The sequence below is a fragment of the Oncorhynchus clarkii genome, chromosome 33 (genome assembly GCF_045791955.1).
Source record: "Oncorhynchus clarkii lewisi isolate Uvic-CL-2024 chromosome 33, UVic_Ocla_1.0, whole genome shotgun sequence".
NCBI classification, from domain to species: domain Eukaryota; kingdom Metazoa; phylum Chordata; class Actinopteri; order Salmoniformes; family Salmonidae; genus Oncorhynchus; species Oncorhynchus clarkii.
The window spans coordinates 7,364,539-7,380,252 of NC_092179.1; the positions used below are offsets into that span (position 1 = coordinate 7,364,539).

Below are 15,714 nucleotides of genomic sequence, written 5' to 3' on the forward strand. Positions count from 1 at the left end.
AATATATACACTTCTTGTAATCTTATTTGATATTATGAACTGGGTGGTTCGAGCCCTGAATGCTGATTGGCTGACAGCCGTGGTATATCGGACCGTTTATCATAGGTATGACAAAACATGTATTTTTACTGCTCTAATTACGTTGGTAAGCAGTTTATAATAGCAATAAGGCCCAATGGGGGGGTGGTATATGGCCAATATACCATGGCTAGGGCTGTTCTTCTGCAAGACACAAAGCGGAGTGCATGAGTACAGCCCTTAGCCGTGGTATATTGAAGCATGATATTACAGTACATCCATGAATGTATACAAACAGTTTGGTCATATATAGCATTTATTTACACTTTTCTATTTACAGATCTTTGTTTCAAAATGCATTCTCTGTACACGTATTTAAAAAAGAAAAGAAAATCACGATCCCTCTCCACTGTATGAGATTCACACTTTCACATGTCCTAGTCAGAAGTCAGAAGGGAAAGAGGACCAGTCGTAGTTTGGCCAGAAACATTTGAACATCTCTGAAAAGAAACCGAGCAACAGTAAAATACAACCCCCCCCAAAAAAGGCTTTAGGAGGCAGACCCAAACATGTTAGGTCATGCCCCATGAGATGCTGACTGCAACGTCCAGTGTGTGTGTGTGTGTCCGAGGCCTCCAGCCAGCGGACGGACACCCGGTCACCACCGTAACCATGGCAACCCGGGGCTTTTGACTTTTACCGAAGGTGTGTGTAAGGGTTGTTCGGTACACCAAACCAAGTTGAAACACATAAGGACACCAGAGAAGGCAGCTGCTAGACTTACTGATGCGATTCTGTGGACTCATCGTCTGCGTCCCAAATGGCACCCTATTCCCTATATCGGGCACTACTTTGACCAGGGCCCATAGGGATCTGGTCAAAAGTAGTGCACTATATATGGAATAGGGTGCCATTTTGGATGCAGATACTGTCATGGCTTAGCAAACAGTGTGTGAGAGCATCAACTGAATAAACGTTCTCGTTTCATTTGCAGAGCTTAAATTAAGGTAAAATAAATATCTATGATGATCATCTGCTATCTCTACATTAGGCACAACTTAATAGGCTCATGTAAACAGTATATATATAAAAAAAAGGGAGATAAACATTTGTTTCTTTTAAAGCTGATTCCAAATAATATATTTCGTACAAAAAAGGGAAGAAAATGGACTTTTATCAGGTGCAGTTTTTAAAAAGTTTCTAATCAATGTGAGAATAGGAAATTGGGCCTGGAGCTGACATGGAGCGCAAAAACATTACCGACATGATCAAAAGAAGTTGAGGAGTTTCAAATACAGAGTATTAAGCTGCCCCATCTATACATACACTCCCAACCCACATAAACACACACATCATTGAGGAGTTCATGCAACAATTATTGGTCTTCATCGTTACCTGGCAGGGTGTTTTTGACGATAAAAGTGGTACATAATATTATTTCAACGTCTAATTTACATCGTATATCCACCCTCTACACAAGGGGTATAACAACTCTTAACCCACGCGGGCCAGAGCCTGTTGGTTTTCTGTTCTACCTGATAATTAATTGCACCCACCTGTTGTCCCAGGATTAAATCAGTCCCTGATTAGAGGGGAACAATGAAAAATAGGAGTGGAACTGGGTTGAGTCCAGAGTTGTGTTTGAGGGCTCTACACCAGGTAAAAACAAACTAATTAAACTAATTTGGTACATCAAATAAAAACCCTAAGCAGTCAAATGAAGGCAAATGGAGAGTGTTAACATATTCCACCCTGACATCCCCAGTCAGTGTTCCTGAATAGACTGAATAACTGAATGGGCCCTAGTTCTGGGCTATGATCAGTTACAAATTGTCGTAGTCCAGAAGTTTTTTTCTGACCACAAAACTCATGGTCCTACTTCTGGGTTTTGAGGAGTATTTTTTAACCCTTTGTACACGCATGGAAATTTGACTATATGGATACGGCTAACGTGAAAGGTTTCTTAGAGAAGAAATATGAAATGCATATGCATAACCATGGTAGCAGTTGAAAGGGAACAGGAGATTATGGGAAATTGATTACACTTGATTTGATGTGCATTCTACATTTACTGTACTTTCGCTGCATTTGTTGATAAAATCCGAAAATACTCTGGATATATTCAGTAACATAAGTACATTCCTGGAAAATGTGTGGTAGGTGCAACACAAAACAAAAAAAAGGACAAGGGTTTGAGTGAGAGGACTAACTGGTGTCTCCTTGTGGCCATGTACCTCTCCAAAGTGTGCATAGTTCCCTAGGTTATTTCAAAGCACTTAAATGACTCAAAGAAGAGTCTTCAACTATAAAGGTGCCTTTCATTAACTCTCCTAGCTGTGCCGTTGAGAAACTAGCACAAATACACTTGTGTTTGGAACACAACCCTGCATCCCCATCACACAATTACTATTGTTGTTAACGCAATCCAAAAACGGTCCATTTATAAATTGCAATCTGGGTCAGGTGGGCGTCATTTGAAAGCTTGTTCTATTGCCAAAATGACTAGCTAAGTTATAAAATACGACGTTACTTGCTTTCAGAATGCAATGTATAATCCTGGTGCACATAGAACGGAGTCTTGAGTGCATTCAGGTGCGTGTGCCGCGGCAAATTTTCTTCACAACAGACAAATATTAGGCTCATTCGGTTCAGAACAACCCAGTGTATGACGCCACATCATCTTGTAACTGTATATCAAACATAGTGATCAGAAATGTTGACACTGTGTATGACATTAGTTTTAGGATATGGAAGTGTGAAGTGCACATTTGGACTCACGGGTGTTTGGCAAGATTATGACATTAAAGCGGTATTTCTCATCTTTCAAAACGTACAGCAATTCCCTCACTCAAGACAACAAAAAAAAAAAGTATATATTTTGGGGTTTTTATTTTACCAGGTAAATTGACTGAAAACACATTCACAACAAGGTCGCGCGAGGTGCTCCATTTCAGAATGTCCGTCAGTCAAAACCCATACAGTGCTGACATGTTACCGTACAGCCACTGCATTACAATTTAGTTGTTTATTAGTGCCCAAATCTGCCATTACCAACCTGTATACGGGTACGAGTTTTCTGGCCATGTGACCACACTAGGAAATCTCCTGGCCTAAAAGGTGACTGCTCACCACTGCACGGTGCAGTACCAATTAGGTAGTGAGTCCTAGGTTCAGAGATAATCGTACGGCAGGCAGAGTCACGCGACACTCGTCCCTCCCTCAGCCAACCGACAAATATTCCATATCTTACATAATATAGTTCAGAGAGTGTTGTTAGACACATCATTAGATCCAGCCCTGCGGACCATGTCAGAGTCAGAACGAAATCATTCATAACAATAAGATACTTCCTGATCTAATTATTCACTTTTAAGTGAATGTGTTTCTGTTTTGAACTAAAACCTACTTGTCTCTGGGGGATTTGACTGCTTGTTTTGAACTGAAAGCACGGGCACGAAAAAAAGAGCTCGATGCCAGCTAGGAATGACTAGAATGATGACATGTGTCCTCAGTTTCCTTAGGAATTAAAAGTGACATATCAACCAAGTACAAAAGACCTCTCTCTGCCCCCCCCCCACACACACACACAAACAAGGTTCGTTCAGACAATTCATTCATTAGGTCTCGGGACATGTTGCGCCTGCTGTGGAGATCCACTCAATGTGACTGGGCCTCTAGGAGAAGGTCTGAGTTCCTTGGGGACGGTGGCCAGTCACGGACAAACAGTACAGGACAGTCTAGAACAGTCATCGATGGGTCTGCAGCTAGATCTCCACTACCACACTGACTGGAGGTCTGTTCTGGTTGGGGTCTACTTCGATGGGACAGGCATTGATGTTGTTGGAGTGTTGCACAAATGTAATTTCATGGTTAAGAACAAAGAGAAGAGGAGTCAAGAAGAATAGTCGGTTAGAACGGTACACACAGACCAAGAAGCAATGGCTTCCCAAATGGTCCCCTATTCCCTACATAGTGCTCTACTTGGGGCTCTGGTCAAAAATAATGCATTTTGTAGAGGATAGGGCGCCATTTGTGACGCAAACGTTTTTGTTTTCATCTACGAGTAGCCAGGGGGCCTCTGTCAGGGGTTCAAGTAGCTAGCTGTCAGGGGCCCACACTCATCTCTTGTAGTGGTTGGGGGCGTCAGCGAAGGCAAACTTCAGCCTGTAGGCCTCAGCCAGGAGCACGCTGACCTCCTCGTTGCCCCAGTGCATGGTGGGTAGGTTCTGCAGCAGAATCATCAGACCCTGTGGGACAGAGAAAGAAACAAAAGGATTTAGTGGCGCTGAAGGTAGAGGTAGAGAGAGGTAGAGGTAGCGGTAGAGAGAGAGAAAGAAGTAGAGAGCGGCAGAGAGAGAGAGAGCGAGGAGTGCAGTTAGACACAGACAAATTGATATGGCCAGAGAGAGAAAGACAGCGAGAACCAAGTGAGAGGAGAAGGGCACACCACTCTTTGAACATTACAGTGTGTGAATGTGAAGGTGTCGCCAGGGGCAACAGTAGTGAGAGGAGCTGGGAGGCTGTCTCAGTAAGGAGCGCCTCACACACACCGCCTGCTTTATAACACCAACCAGTGAAGCAGAAGCACCATCACAGAACACACTTACACTTTTAAAATCAGCGAGTAATTCTATTTAACAATCCGCCGCGTGTCGTTTGGTTCTGAACTGAACCACTGTGTTTTTCGTTCCGTTCCACTGTTACGACCAGCATAATAAAGTTCTGAACCGGTTTGAACCAGAAAGTAGTACTGGTTATATAGGTCATTTCTGTTCCTTTTTACTTTACATTTAGCTCATTAAACGACTCCACCAATCAGTGCAGATAGAGCAGCTTTCTATGGACCGGGTAAGCTAGTTGTTTGTATGCTTGATAGGCAGAGAAGTGTAGGGCGCGACTGAAATGTTGTGGGGTGGGGAGAGTACAAGAGAGAGGGCCTTGGCTTAAAGCACCGGGCATCATGATAAGATGTGCATTATAATGCGTTCAGGATATTAGTAAGCCTATCATTACTTCACTGAGTCAAATAATTATATCCCGGCAAGATACCGAGCTACGGAGAAGCGGCTAATATACGGAGGAACTTTGAACGTCAGAAAAGTTGGCTCAATGCCGAGGCTAGCTAACAAGCTTGTGTGTGCAGCGGCAGCAGAATTCAAATCACATCGTTCCTTATTGTTGTTAATAAATCCAATGTGAAACGTGATGATCATAGTATCCTTAAATAGCCTAGAAAACTAGCTGGCAGGAAGACACAGGAAAGAGAAGTTTCTGAGTGACAGAGTGAGTTGCTTTGCATGGGCGCTTTAATGGTATTTCTTTCGCTTGAAACGTAAAATAATGTTATTAACCAGTTCCCATGATTTGGATATGAAGCGCAAAAATGCTAATATAGGTACCACTGACTTGCATTGGATTTGTGCCATAAACGCTAAAAAGTTAGCATTTGAAACAGTGGCCAGGTAAACAAAACCAAAGCATGGGTTGCTGTCATACCTGGTCGAGACAAAAAAACAAAATGTATTTTGTAATTTAGGTGAACTATCCCTTTAACAATTAGGGGGGGGGGGGGGGGGGTTCTTAAAAAAATGATCACCTAATAGCAGAACAGCACCATGGGTCGGAACCTGGTATTATCAGGATGACTAACTTCTCTGAACAGGAAAAAAAAAAAAAAAAAAAAACATAGGATGAAGAAACAACATTCTAACCCACAACTCCATACTAATTTGGCGGTAGGTAGCCTAGTGGTTCGTTCTTTGGGCCAGTTACCGAAAATCTGTCGTTCTGCCCCTGAACAAGGCAGTTAACCCACTGTTCCTAGACCGTGATTGTGAATAACCGACTTGCCTACTAGTTAAATAAAATAATGTTAAACAGAGAACTGATAATGTATACACGTTGTTGGGGTTGGATTGGCGTGGGGTGTGTGGGTCCGTTGATGTCCTTTGACCTCTTCGGATACCTCATTGTTAAAAATGTTTTGGGGGGGGGTCCAAATCGGACGTTAGGTACTACAATCATTGAATATTATGTCAATCCTAGAAATTAAAAACAGCCAATTTGTGTGCAATCAATCATAATTATGTTGCAGGAGTGCTTATATTATTTGTTTCTAAACCACAGAAAGCATTTCAGATCAACCTGAGGTGGTCGGTGTCACGGCTTTCTGAAATGACATAGAAAAATAAAAAAAGCCTTATGGAGTTACAGTTAGCCCCAGCCGAGCCCCTGCCAGACCCCCCCCCCCCCCCAGATTGATGCATTAGTGTGTGTTAGTGGGGCTGGGACGGCAGGACCTCCATCTCCAGCCTAATAAAGCCCTCTGGCTGGGGCCTGATGAGGGGGGAATGAATCTGGTTAACACTTCCTGCAGTAGCAGAGACAGGCCCGGGCCTGGGGTGACAGTGACACTTGCGCAAAATGCTTTCCCTACCATTGCACTGTGTAGCTGCCTACTTTGGTTCGTCCAGGCTAGTTCTTTTCCCACTCCACACAGTTGTCTGAAATAAGACGGCTGTGTGTACATGTCTCTCTGTGCATTGGAGTGTGCGCGTACCTGCTTGCTTATGTGTCTGTCTCACATGTTCACAACTCCACCAGCGCTAAACACTGACTGACAGAGAAGGATAAAAAAAAACTGACGACAGATATCATTATTAATGGAAATAAATTCTGACGCTCATTTGAATATCTGACAACACACCGCAGGTTGCATACAAATCGCATGTCCCAATAGTTTCAGAGCTATCTGAACATTCGCAATAGCATCTGCTTAATGTGATTTCCCCGTGTTAAGTTCATGTTCACATTTGTGTGTGCGTTTGTGTGTTTATGCGTGCGTGTGTGTTCATGCGTGCGTGCGTGTGTGTTCATGCGTGCGTGTGTGTTTATGTGTGTGCATGCGTGCGTGTGTGTTCATGCGTGCGTGTGTGTTTATGTGTGTGCATGTGTGCGTGTGTGTTCATGCGTGCGTGTGTGTTTATGTGTGTTCATGCGTGCGTGTGTGTTTATGTGTGTGCATGCGTGCGTGTTTATGTGTGTGCATGCGTGCGTGTGTGTTTATGTGTGTGCATGCGTGCGTGGCCAGCAGAATCGAACATGCATGCATAAATGTGTTCCCTCCCACTATTCTTCCATCAACTCACTTGACATGTGCCACTGGGCAAGGTTACACTATACTGTACAAACATATAGCTGAACTGAGATGGAAGGGGCGGCAGGTAGCCTAGTGGTTAGAGCTTTGGACAATAACCGAAAGGTTGCAAGATCGAATACCCGAGCCGACAAGGTAAAAATCTGTCGTTCTGCCCCTGAACAAGGCAGTTAACCCACTGTTCCTAGGTATTCATTGAAAATAAGAATTTTTTTAACTGACTTGCCAAGGTAAAAAAATAAATAATAATGAAACAATATAATGCGATAAGCAAATTATTTGTAGACTGGAAGACAGTTTGTTAAGATCTATATGTCTTGTTCCTACGATGTTTTAATTACTATTAATCCCCATCCTTACAGACTGTAAATAATTGGAAATTAATTATTTTATTTATTGCAATTCCCCCACTCTTGCAAATAACAAATCTGTTTCTGTTCCGGGTTGTTGTTGTTTGAGATCAAAAAGGGAGGTAGGGACGTGGGCTCGGTCAATGGGTCAATGGGTCGGCCCGTTGGCGAGGCTAAATATTTGAGTACATTTTAGATCTTGATCCATCTTGGTTGTGTGGAGACAATTTTTGAATATTTATGCCTGAGACGGTTTCTGACAGTTTGTGCAAACTCAGTTTCATCACCTTTCCGGGTTGCTGGTCTCAGACGATTATGTAGGTGAAGAAGCCTGATGTGAAGGTCCTGGGCTGGCGTGATTACACTTGGTCTGTGATTGTGAGGCCGGTTGGACATACTGCCAAATTCTCTAAAATGACGTTGGAGGCAGCTTAAGGTAGAGAAATTAACATTCAATTATCTGGCAACCGCTCTGGTGGACAAACCTGCAGCCAAACATGTCAATCGCCCGCTCCATCAAAACTTGAGACATCTGTGGCTTTGTGTTGTGTACATTTTAGATTGGCCTTTTATTGTCTCCAGCACAAGGTGCACCTGTATATGGACCGTGCTGTTTAATCAGCTTCTTGCTATGCCTAAACCTGTCAGGTGGATGGATTATCTTGGCAAAGGAGAAATGCTCACTAACACGGATGTAAAGAAATGTATGCACATCATTTGAGAGCAAAACTTTGTCTGTATGGAACATTTCTGGGATCTTTTATTTCAGCTCATGAAACATGGGACCAACACTTTCCATGTTTCATTTATATTTTTGTTCAGAATATAATTAGTGGATTCGGCTATTTCAGCCACACCCGTTGCTGACAGGTGAACAAAATCGTGAAAACAGCCATGCAATCTCCATAGACACTCATTGGCAGTAGAATGGCCCGTAAAGTAGAGCTCAGTGACTTTCAACGTGTAACACCTTTCCAACAAGTCAGTTCGTCAAATTTTGTCCTTGCTAGAGCTGTCCTGGTCAACTGTCATTCTGAAGCGGAAACGTCTAGGAGCAACAACGCCCTGCTGCGAAGTGGTAGGCCACACAAGCTCACGGAATGGGAGCGAGCTAAAGCGTGTGTCCTCAGTTGCAACACCCACTACCGTGTTCTAAACTGCCTCTGGAAGCAACATCAGCACAAGAACTGTTTGTTGGTAGCTTCATGAAATGGGTTTCCATGGCAGAGCTGCCGCACACAAGCCTAAGACCATCATGCTCAATGCCAAGCGTTGGCTGGAGTGGTGTAAAGATCTCCGCCATTGGACTCAGTGGAAACGCATTCTCTGGTGTGATGAATCACGTTTCACCATCCGATCAACGAATCTGGGTTTGGCACATGCCAGGAAAACTCTACTTGCCCAAATGCATAGTGCCAATTGTAAAGTTTGGATCAGGAGGAATAATGGTCTGGGGTTGTTTCTCATGGTTCGGGCTCACCCCTTAGCTCCAGTGAAGGGAAATCTTAACGCTACAGCATATAATGACATTCTAGACGGTTCTGTGCTTCCAACTTTGTGGCAACAGTTGGGGAAGCCCCTTTCCTGTTTCAGCATGACAATGCCCCCGTGCACAAAGCAAGGTCCATACAGAAATTATTTGTCAAGATTAGATTTGAAGAACTTGAGTGACCTGCACAAAGCCCTGACCTCAACCCCATCGAACACCTTTGAGATGAACTGCAATGCCGACTGCGAGCCAGGCCCTAATTGCCGAACATCAGTGCCCAACCTCACTAATGCTTGTGGCTGAAAGGAAGCAAGTCCCCGCTGCAATGTTCCAACATCTAGTGGAAAGCCTTCCCAGAAGAGTGGAGGCTGTTATAGCAGCAAAGAGGTGAACAACTCCATATTAATGCCTATGATTTTGGAATGAGATATTCGACAAGAGGGCGTCCACATACGTTTGTAGTGTATGTGGGAGCATTTGAATGGACAAGGCCATGTTGTTTGTTGACTAGTTTAGTCAGAGGCACAGTGTTAGTTTCATTGTCAAACATCCTAGAAATGCAAATGTGAGAAAGCCGGATATGGCGGTCGAGCACAGTGTAAAGTGCTGCATATAATGGTACATAATGGAGTATATGGACCTCCAGAGGACCTTCTACAGGACAACTCATAGGTATTCAGTGTCCTACCTAATGTATAGAATAAGCTAGTAGTCAAACCCACCTCCCCGGTGACTGGCTGGTGAGAGTCCTTCATTCATGACTTAAACATTCTAATGACCAGCTGTTGGCTATCATTGATATTTCGCTAATGAGCTTAATATACCTTAATTACACACATCTCACAGGCTGCTGCAGAAATCACTTTACTAACACAGGTAGGTGCACTTCAGAATGAAGGGGGGGGGGGGGGGGGGATACAACGCGTGTGTCTAATGTCTGATTGAGTCACATTGATAACTGCATCAAAAGAGGCCCCTCAGAACATCGGAACAATTAACAGCCTCTCTAAAGAAGCAAGGCCAGCGGCAGAAATGCACATGGTTTAGAAAAGGACGGGTCCATGTGCTGAAGCATCCTCTTTAGGAATTAGAAGGCCTTTCAAGTCGACCACTTACGCAAAGTACAGTTCCAAGCACCTGCACAAAAAAGGTAAACCCAACACCCATCGACTCAATTGTACACTGAATAGTACATTCCTGGATGGTGCTCAGATTGCATTAAGTCAAATGAAAAGCCTGGTACTTCTCAAGAGGACTCTGCAGCCTTTTCTCCCCACAGAGTTAACGAGAGATCAAAGTGGATAGATAGAGGGTGGACTGTGTGCGCTTAGTGTGTGTGTGTGAGACAGTGCTTCTTGGGGATAGTAATGGACTAACACATTATGGAAGATTTTAGCTCTGGTTTAACTGAGATGAAGGCACAAGCAGAGACACAGCCACAGACCCATAGGAAACATCACAGACCCAGAGGAAACCTCACAGACCCAGTAGAGATGAATTCACAACCCGGTTTCTCCAAATCTGTCCTCGAGTCCATTAAATCACCTCCTAAGATAGATGCTCTCGCTGCTTTCCGTTTGGCTCTAAGACAATAGCGACATGTATTTTATTCCTCCTCTCTGAAATCACTGTATTGAGGCGGCGACTATGGTTACTGAGTCCTGTCCGTATCGCAGGCGGCACATAGCGAAGCAGGGGACAGAAAGAAGCAGCTTAATTATTTAGCTGTGCTTTTGGCTCACTGCGGTGGGTCTGGGCCGAGCCAGACGCACAGACACAGCGATAAACTGCAGGTCTCGAATGACAGTCTGGCAGCAAGGCAGAGCGCCGCACCACAGGCCACTGTTGTGGGGAGTGATAACTACTTTTAGGAGATTTGTGAGTAAGGATGACAAAAAATAATCGACTTAGCCCCCTCGTCAGCATCAGAGTCGCATGGCGCCCTGGTGTGGTGTTTATTGATCACTGATTGAGAACGCAGGGGCAGTCACTATCACACTGCAACGAAGTCTCAACCCTTCCACTGTAGATCACTGATGGAGAACGCAGGGGCAGTCACTATCATACTGCAAAGAAGTCTCAACCCTTCTACTGTGTACTGCGCTTGCACGCACCAACGCAGACACAACCAACTAACCACCACAGACGGGTGATTGATTACGGGCGACTTAACCAACAGTTCTGTTCATCAGGAGGTCCTGGTTATTGTGAGTAACATACACGAAGGGCCACACGATTTATCAGGAGAGAGCGACAGGCAGGGAGAGGCAACGAGAGAGAGAGAGAGAGAGAAAGAGATAGAGATGCAGGGGGGAGAGAGAGCGATGCAGGGGGGGGGGGGGGAGCGATGCAGGGGGGGAGAGAGCGCGATGCAGGGGGGGAGAGAGCGCGATGCAGGGGGGGAGAGAGCGCGATGCAGGGGGGGAGAGAGCGCGATGCAGGGGGGGAGAGAGCGCGATGCAGGGGGGAGAGAGCGCGATGCAGGGGGGAGAGAGCGCGATGCAGGGGGGAGAGAGCGCGATGCAGGGGGGGAGAGAGCGCGATGCAGGGGGGGAGAGAGCGCGATGCAGGGGGGAGAGAGCGCGATGCAGGGGGGGAGAGAGCGCGATGCAGGGGGGGAGAGAGCGCGATGCAGGGGGGAGAGCGCGATGCAGGGGGGGAGAGAGCGCAATGCAGGGGGGGGAGAGAGAGCGCGATGCAGGGGGGGGAGAGAGAGCGCGATGCAGGGGGGGGAGAGAGAGCGCGATGCGGGGGGTGGGGGAGAGCGCGATGCAGGGGGGGGAGAGAGAGAGCGCGATGCAGGGGGGGAGAGAGAGCGCGATGCAGGGAGGGGAGAGAGAGCGAGATGCAGGGGAGGGGGAGAGAGAGCGCGATGCAGGGGGGGGAGAGAGCGCGATGCAGGGGGGGAGAGAGAGCGCGATGCAGGGGGGGAAGAGAGAGCGCGATGCAGGGGGGGAGAGTGAGCGCGATGCAGGGGGGGAGAGTGAGCGCGATGCAGGGGGGGAGAGTGAGCGCGATGCAGGGGGGGGAGAGAGCGCGATGCAGGGGGGGGGGGAGAGCGCGATGCAGGGGGGGGGGAGAGAGCGCGATGCAGGGGGGGGAGAGAGAGCGCGATGCAGGGGGGGGGAGAGAGAGCGCGATGCAGGGGAGGGGGAGAGAGAGCGCGATGCAGGGGAGGGGGAGAGAGAGCGCGATGCAGGGGAGGGGGAGAGCGCGATGCAGGGGGGGAGAGCGCGATGCAGGGGGGGAGAGCGCGATGCAGGGGGAGCGCGAGAGCGCGATGCAGGGGGGGAGAGCGCGATGCAGGGGGGGAGAGCGCGATGCAGGGGGGGAGAGCGCGATGCAGGGGGAGAGCGCGAGAGCGCGATGCAGGGGGGGAGAGCGCGATGCAGGGGGGGAGAGCGCGATGCAGGGGGGAGAGAGAGCGATGCAGGGGGGGAGAGAGAGCGATGCAGGGGGAGAGCGCGATGCAGGGGGGGAGAGAGCGAGCGATGCAGGGGGGGAGAGAGCGAGCGATGCAGGGGGGAGAGAGAGCGAGCGATGCAGGGGGGAGAGAGAGCGAGCGATGCAGGGGGGAGAGAGAGAGAGCGATGCAGGGGGGAGAGAGAGAGAGCGATGCAGGGGGAGAGAGAGAGAGAGCGATGCAGGGGGGGAGAGAGAGCGATGCAGGGGGGGAGAGAGAGCGATGCAGGGGGGGGGAGAGAGAGAGCGAGAGAGAGCGATGCAGGGGGGGAGAGAGAGCGATGCAGGGGGGGAGAGAGAGAGAGAGCGATGCAGGGGGGGAGAGAGAGCGATGCAGGGGGGGAGAGAGCGATGCAGGGGGGGAGAGAGCGATGCAGGGGGAGAGAGAGAGCGATGCAGGGGGAGAGAGAGAGCGATGCAGGGGGAGAGAGAGAGCGATGCAGGGGGAGAGAGAGAGCGATGCAGGGGGACAGAGCGATGCAGGGGGAGAGAGCGAGAACGATGCAGGGAGAGAGAGAGTGATGCAGGGGGAGAGAGAGTGATGCAGGGGGAGAGAGAGAGTGATGCAGGGGGAGAGAGAGAGTGAAGCAGGGAAAGAGAGTGATGCAGGGGGAGAGAGAGAGTGATGCAGGGGGAGAGAGAGAGTGATGCAGGGGGAGAGAGCGAGAACGATGCGGGGAGAGTGTGTATACAATTACATCCACAGTATTGTGTTTTTTCTTTTGTTTTCCCCCCCTACATTATTCCTTTCAGTAAATGCCTCTGTTGAGTGGATTCATACGGCCCATGTGAGAAAGTCCATTAACAGAGTGTATTAAAACCAATTTACATGGGAGGTCCTGCCTCTAGCTCTCTACCTTCCTCTCTCGCTCCTTTTCTCTACACCTCTATTTGTCTCTCTCTCCCTCCGTGTGTGTGTGTGCGCATGCACGTGCTACAACTACACCAAATCACTCTCGCGTGGTGATTCATCAAGCTACATGCAGTTTAAATGAGTCTCCACTCACAGCCCAAGTTTGGACAAAATTACAAGTTTTTCTGATGAACGGCGAGGGCATTGTATTAATCAGGCAGAAGTTTACACTTTCTCATCTCTCAGTGTAATAGACTCAAGGCCATAACTCACAATTTGTTTGTAATTTTTTGCAACTGATTGAATGTCAGCTTTTGTATGTGTACAAATACACCCCCAAAAATGGCATCATTTCCATATTTCTTTTGGGAGTAGAGATTGATGAGTGGAGCACGTCGGATGCTTGTCATTTAGCTTCTAGCTGTTGTGAGTTATGGCATGGAGTCTATTAAGACCTCTACACTGAGAGATGAGAAGGTGTAAACTTCTGTCTAATTAAGATACATGTCTGTCCTGGTAGTTGTGATCGAACAGATTGGGAGTGTGACTGCCTCATATGTTGCTGCCATCACAAGCATATCCCACAATGCTTGACAATAGGATACAGAGATTGAAGTAGCACTGGCTTTTCTAAACCATCCGGAGAGAGTATACACAGGATATACATATTGAAATGCCTCTGGGATTTCGATACCATGGTCTCAGAGTACACTCAAAAGGATATACAGAAATGAAAGTAGCATTGGCATTTCTATACCATCCAGGGTATGTACACTCAATAGGATTTACAGAGATGAATATTGCATTGACATGTCTATACCATCCATAGAGTAAACAGTGCCTTCAGAAAGTAGTGATACCGCTTTACTTTGTACAAATTTTGTCTTGTCAAAATTGATTAAATATATTTTTTTCCCCCCTCACCCATCTACACACAATACCCCATAATGACAAAGTAATAACGTGTTTTTAGAAATGTTTGCAAATGTACAGTGGCGTAAAGTACTTAATTAAAAACACTTTAAAGTACTACTTAAGGAGTTTTTGGAGATATCTGTACTTTACAATTTATATTTTTGTTAACTTCTACCTTTACTTCATTATATTCCAAAAGGCAACTATGTACTTTGTACTCCATACATTTTCCCCGACACTCAAAGGTACTTGCTTTATTTTGAATGGCTAGCATGACAGGAAAATAGTCCAATTCATGCATGTATCAAGAGAACATCCCTCGTCATCCCTAATGCCTCTGATCTGACGGACTCACTAAACCCAAATGCTTTGTTTGAAAAATTATGTCTGTCTATGTTGGAGTGTGCCCCTGGTTACCCATAAATAACAAAAAACTAGAAAATGGTGCCATCTGGTTTGCTTAATACAGGGAATTTGAAATTATTTATACTTTTGCTTTCAATAGTTAAGTATATTTTAGCAATTACATTTACTTTTGATACTTTAGTATATTTAAAAACAAATACTTAGAGTTTTACTCAAGTACTATTTTACTGGGTGATTCACTTTTACTTGAGTAAAATGTAAGATACCTTTAATAGAAAATGACTCAAGTATGACAAATTGGGTACTTTTTGAAATATAGAAACATCTCACTTACATAATCATTCCCAAACCTGAGTCAATATATGTTATAATCCCCTTTGGCAGCGATTACAGTTGTGAGTTTTTTGGGGTAAGTCTCTAAGAGGTTGCACACCTGGATTGTACAATATTTGCACATTATTATTTCAATTCTTCAAGCTTTGTCAAGTTGGTTGTTGATCATTGCTAGACAGCCATTCTCAAGTCTTGCCATAGATTTTGAGGCCAATTTAAGTCAAAACTGTAACTAGGCCACTCCGGACCATTGAATGTCGTCTTGGAAAGCAACTCCAGTGTACATTTGGCCCTATGTTTTAGGATATTGTCCTGCTGAAAGGTGAATTTGTCTCCCAGTGGCCGTTAGAAAGCAGACTGAGCCAGGTTTTCCTCCAGGATTTTGCCTGTGCTTAGCTCTATTACGTTTATTTTCAGCAACAACAAAATGTTATGCCTTGCCGATGACAAGCATACCCATAACAAGAAGCAGCCACCACCATGTTTGAAAATATGAAGAGTGGTACTCAGTGATGTGTTCGGCTGGATTTGCACCAAACATAACGCTTTGTATTCAGGACATAAATAATAAAACCTGAACTTAGAGGTTTGCCTTAACAAAGGGGTTGAACACTTATTAGCTCAAGCCATTGAGATTTTCATTCATTTGTAAACATTTTAAAAAAAGAAAAAATTACACACAGTACACACTTTTTAATACTTTCTGAAGGCACTGTATACACTCAAAAGTATAAGCCTACAGACATTGAATAGAGTATTTCAAAGCAAATGC

At 45.9% G+C, this 15,714-nt stretch overlaps 1 protein-coding gene across 6 annotated transcripts in view; it reads right to left on the minus strand.

The window, feature by feature from the left end:
- Positions 1-316: 316 nt before the first annotated feature.
- The window catches only part of LOC139393258 (TBC1 domain family, member 22a), a 188,304-nt gene continuing 172,906 nt past the window's right edge, over positions 317-15,714 (minus strand). For 4 of the 6 annotated variants that reach the window (XM_071141737.1, XM_071141738.1, XM_071141736.1 and 1 more), the window contains one exon: positions 317-4,265. In XM_071141737.1, coding sequence (XP_070997838.1) covers positions 4,137-4,265 — 129 coding nt within the window. In that variant the 3' untranslated portion in view covers positions 317-4,136. The remainder of the gene's footprint in view (positions 4,266-15,714) is intronic. The other 2 variants (XR_011629759.1, XR_011629758.1) reach the window with 1 other exon arrangement.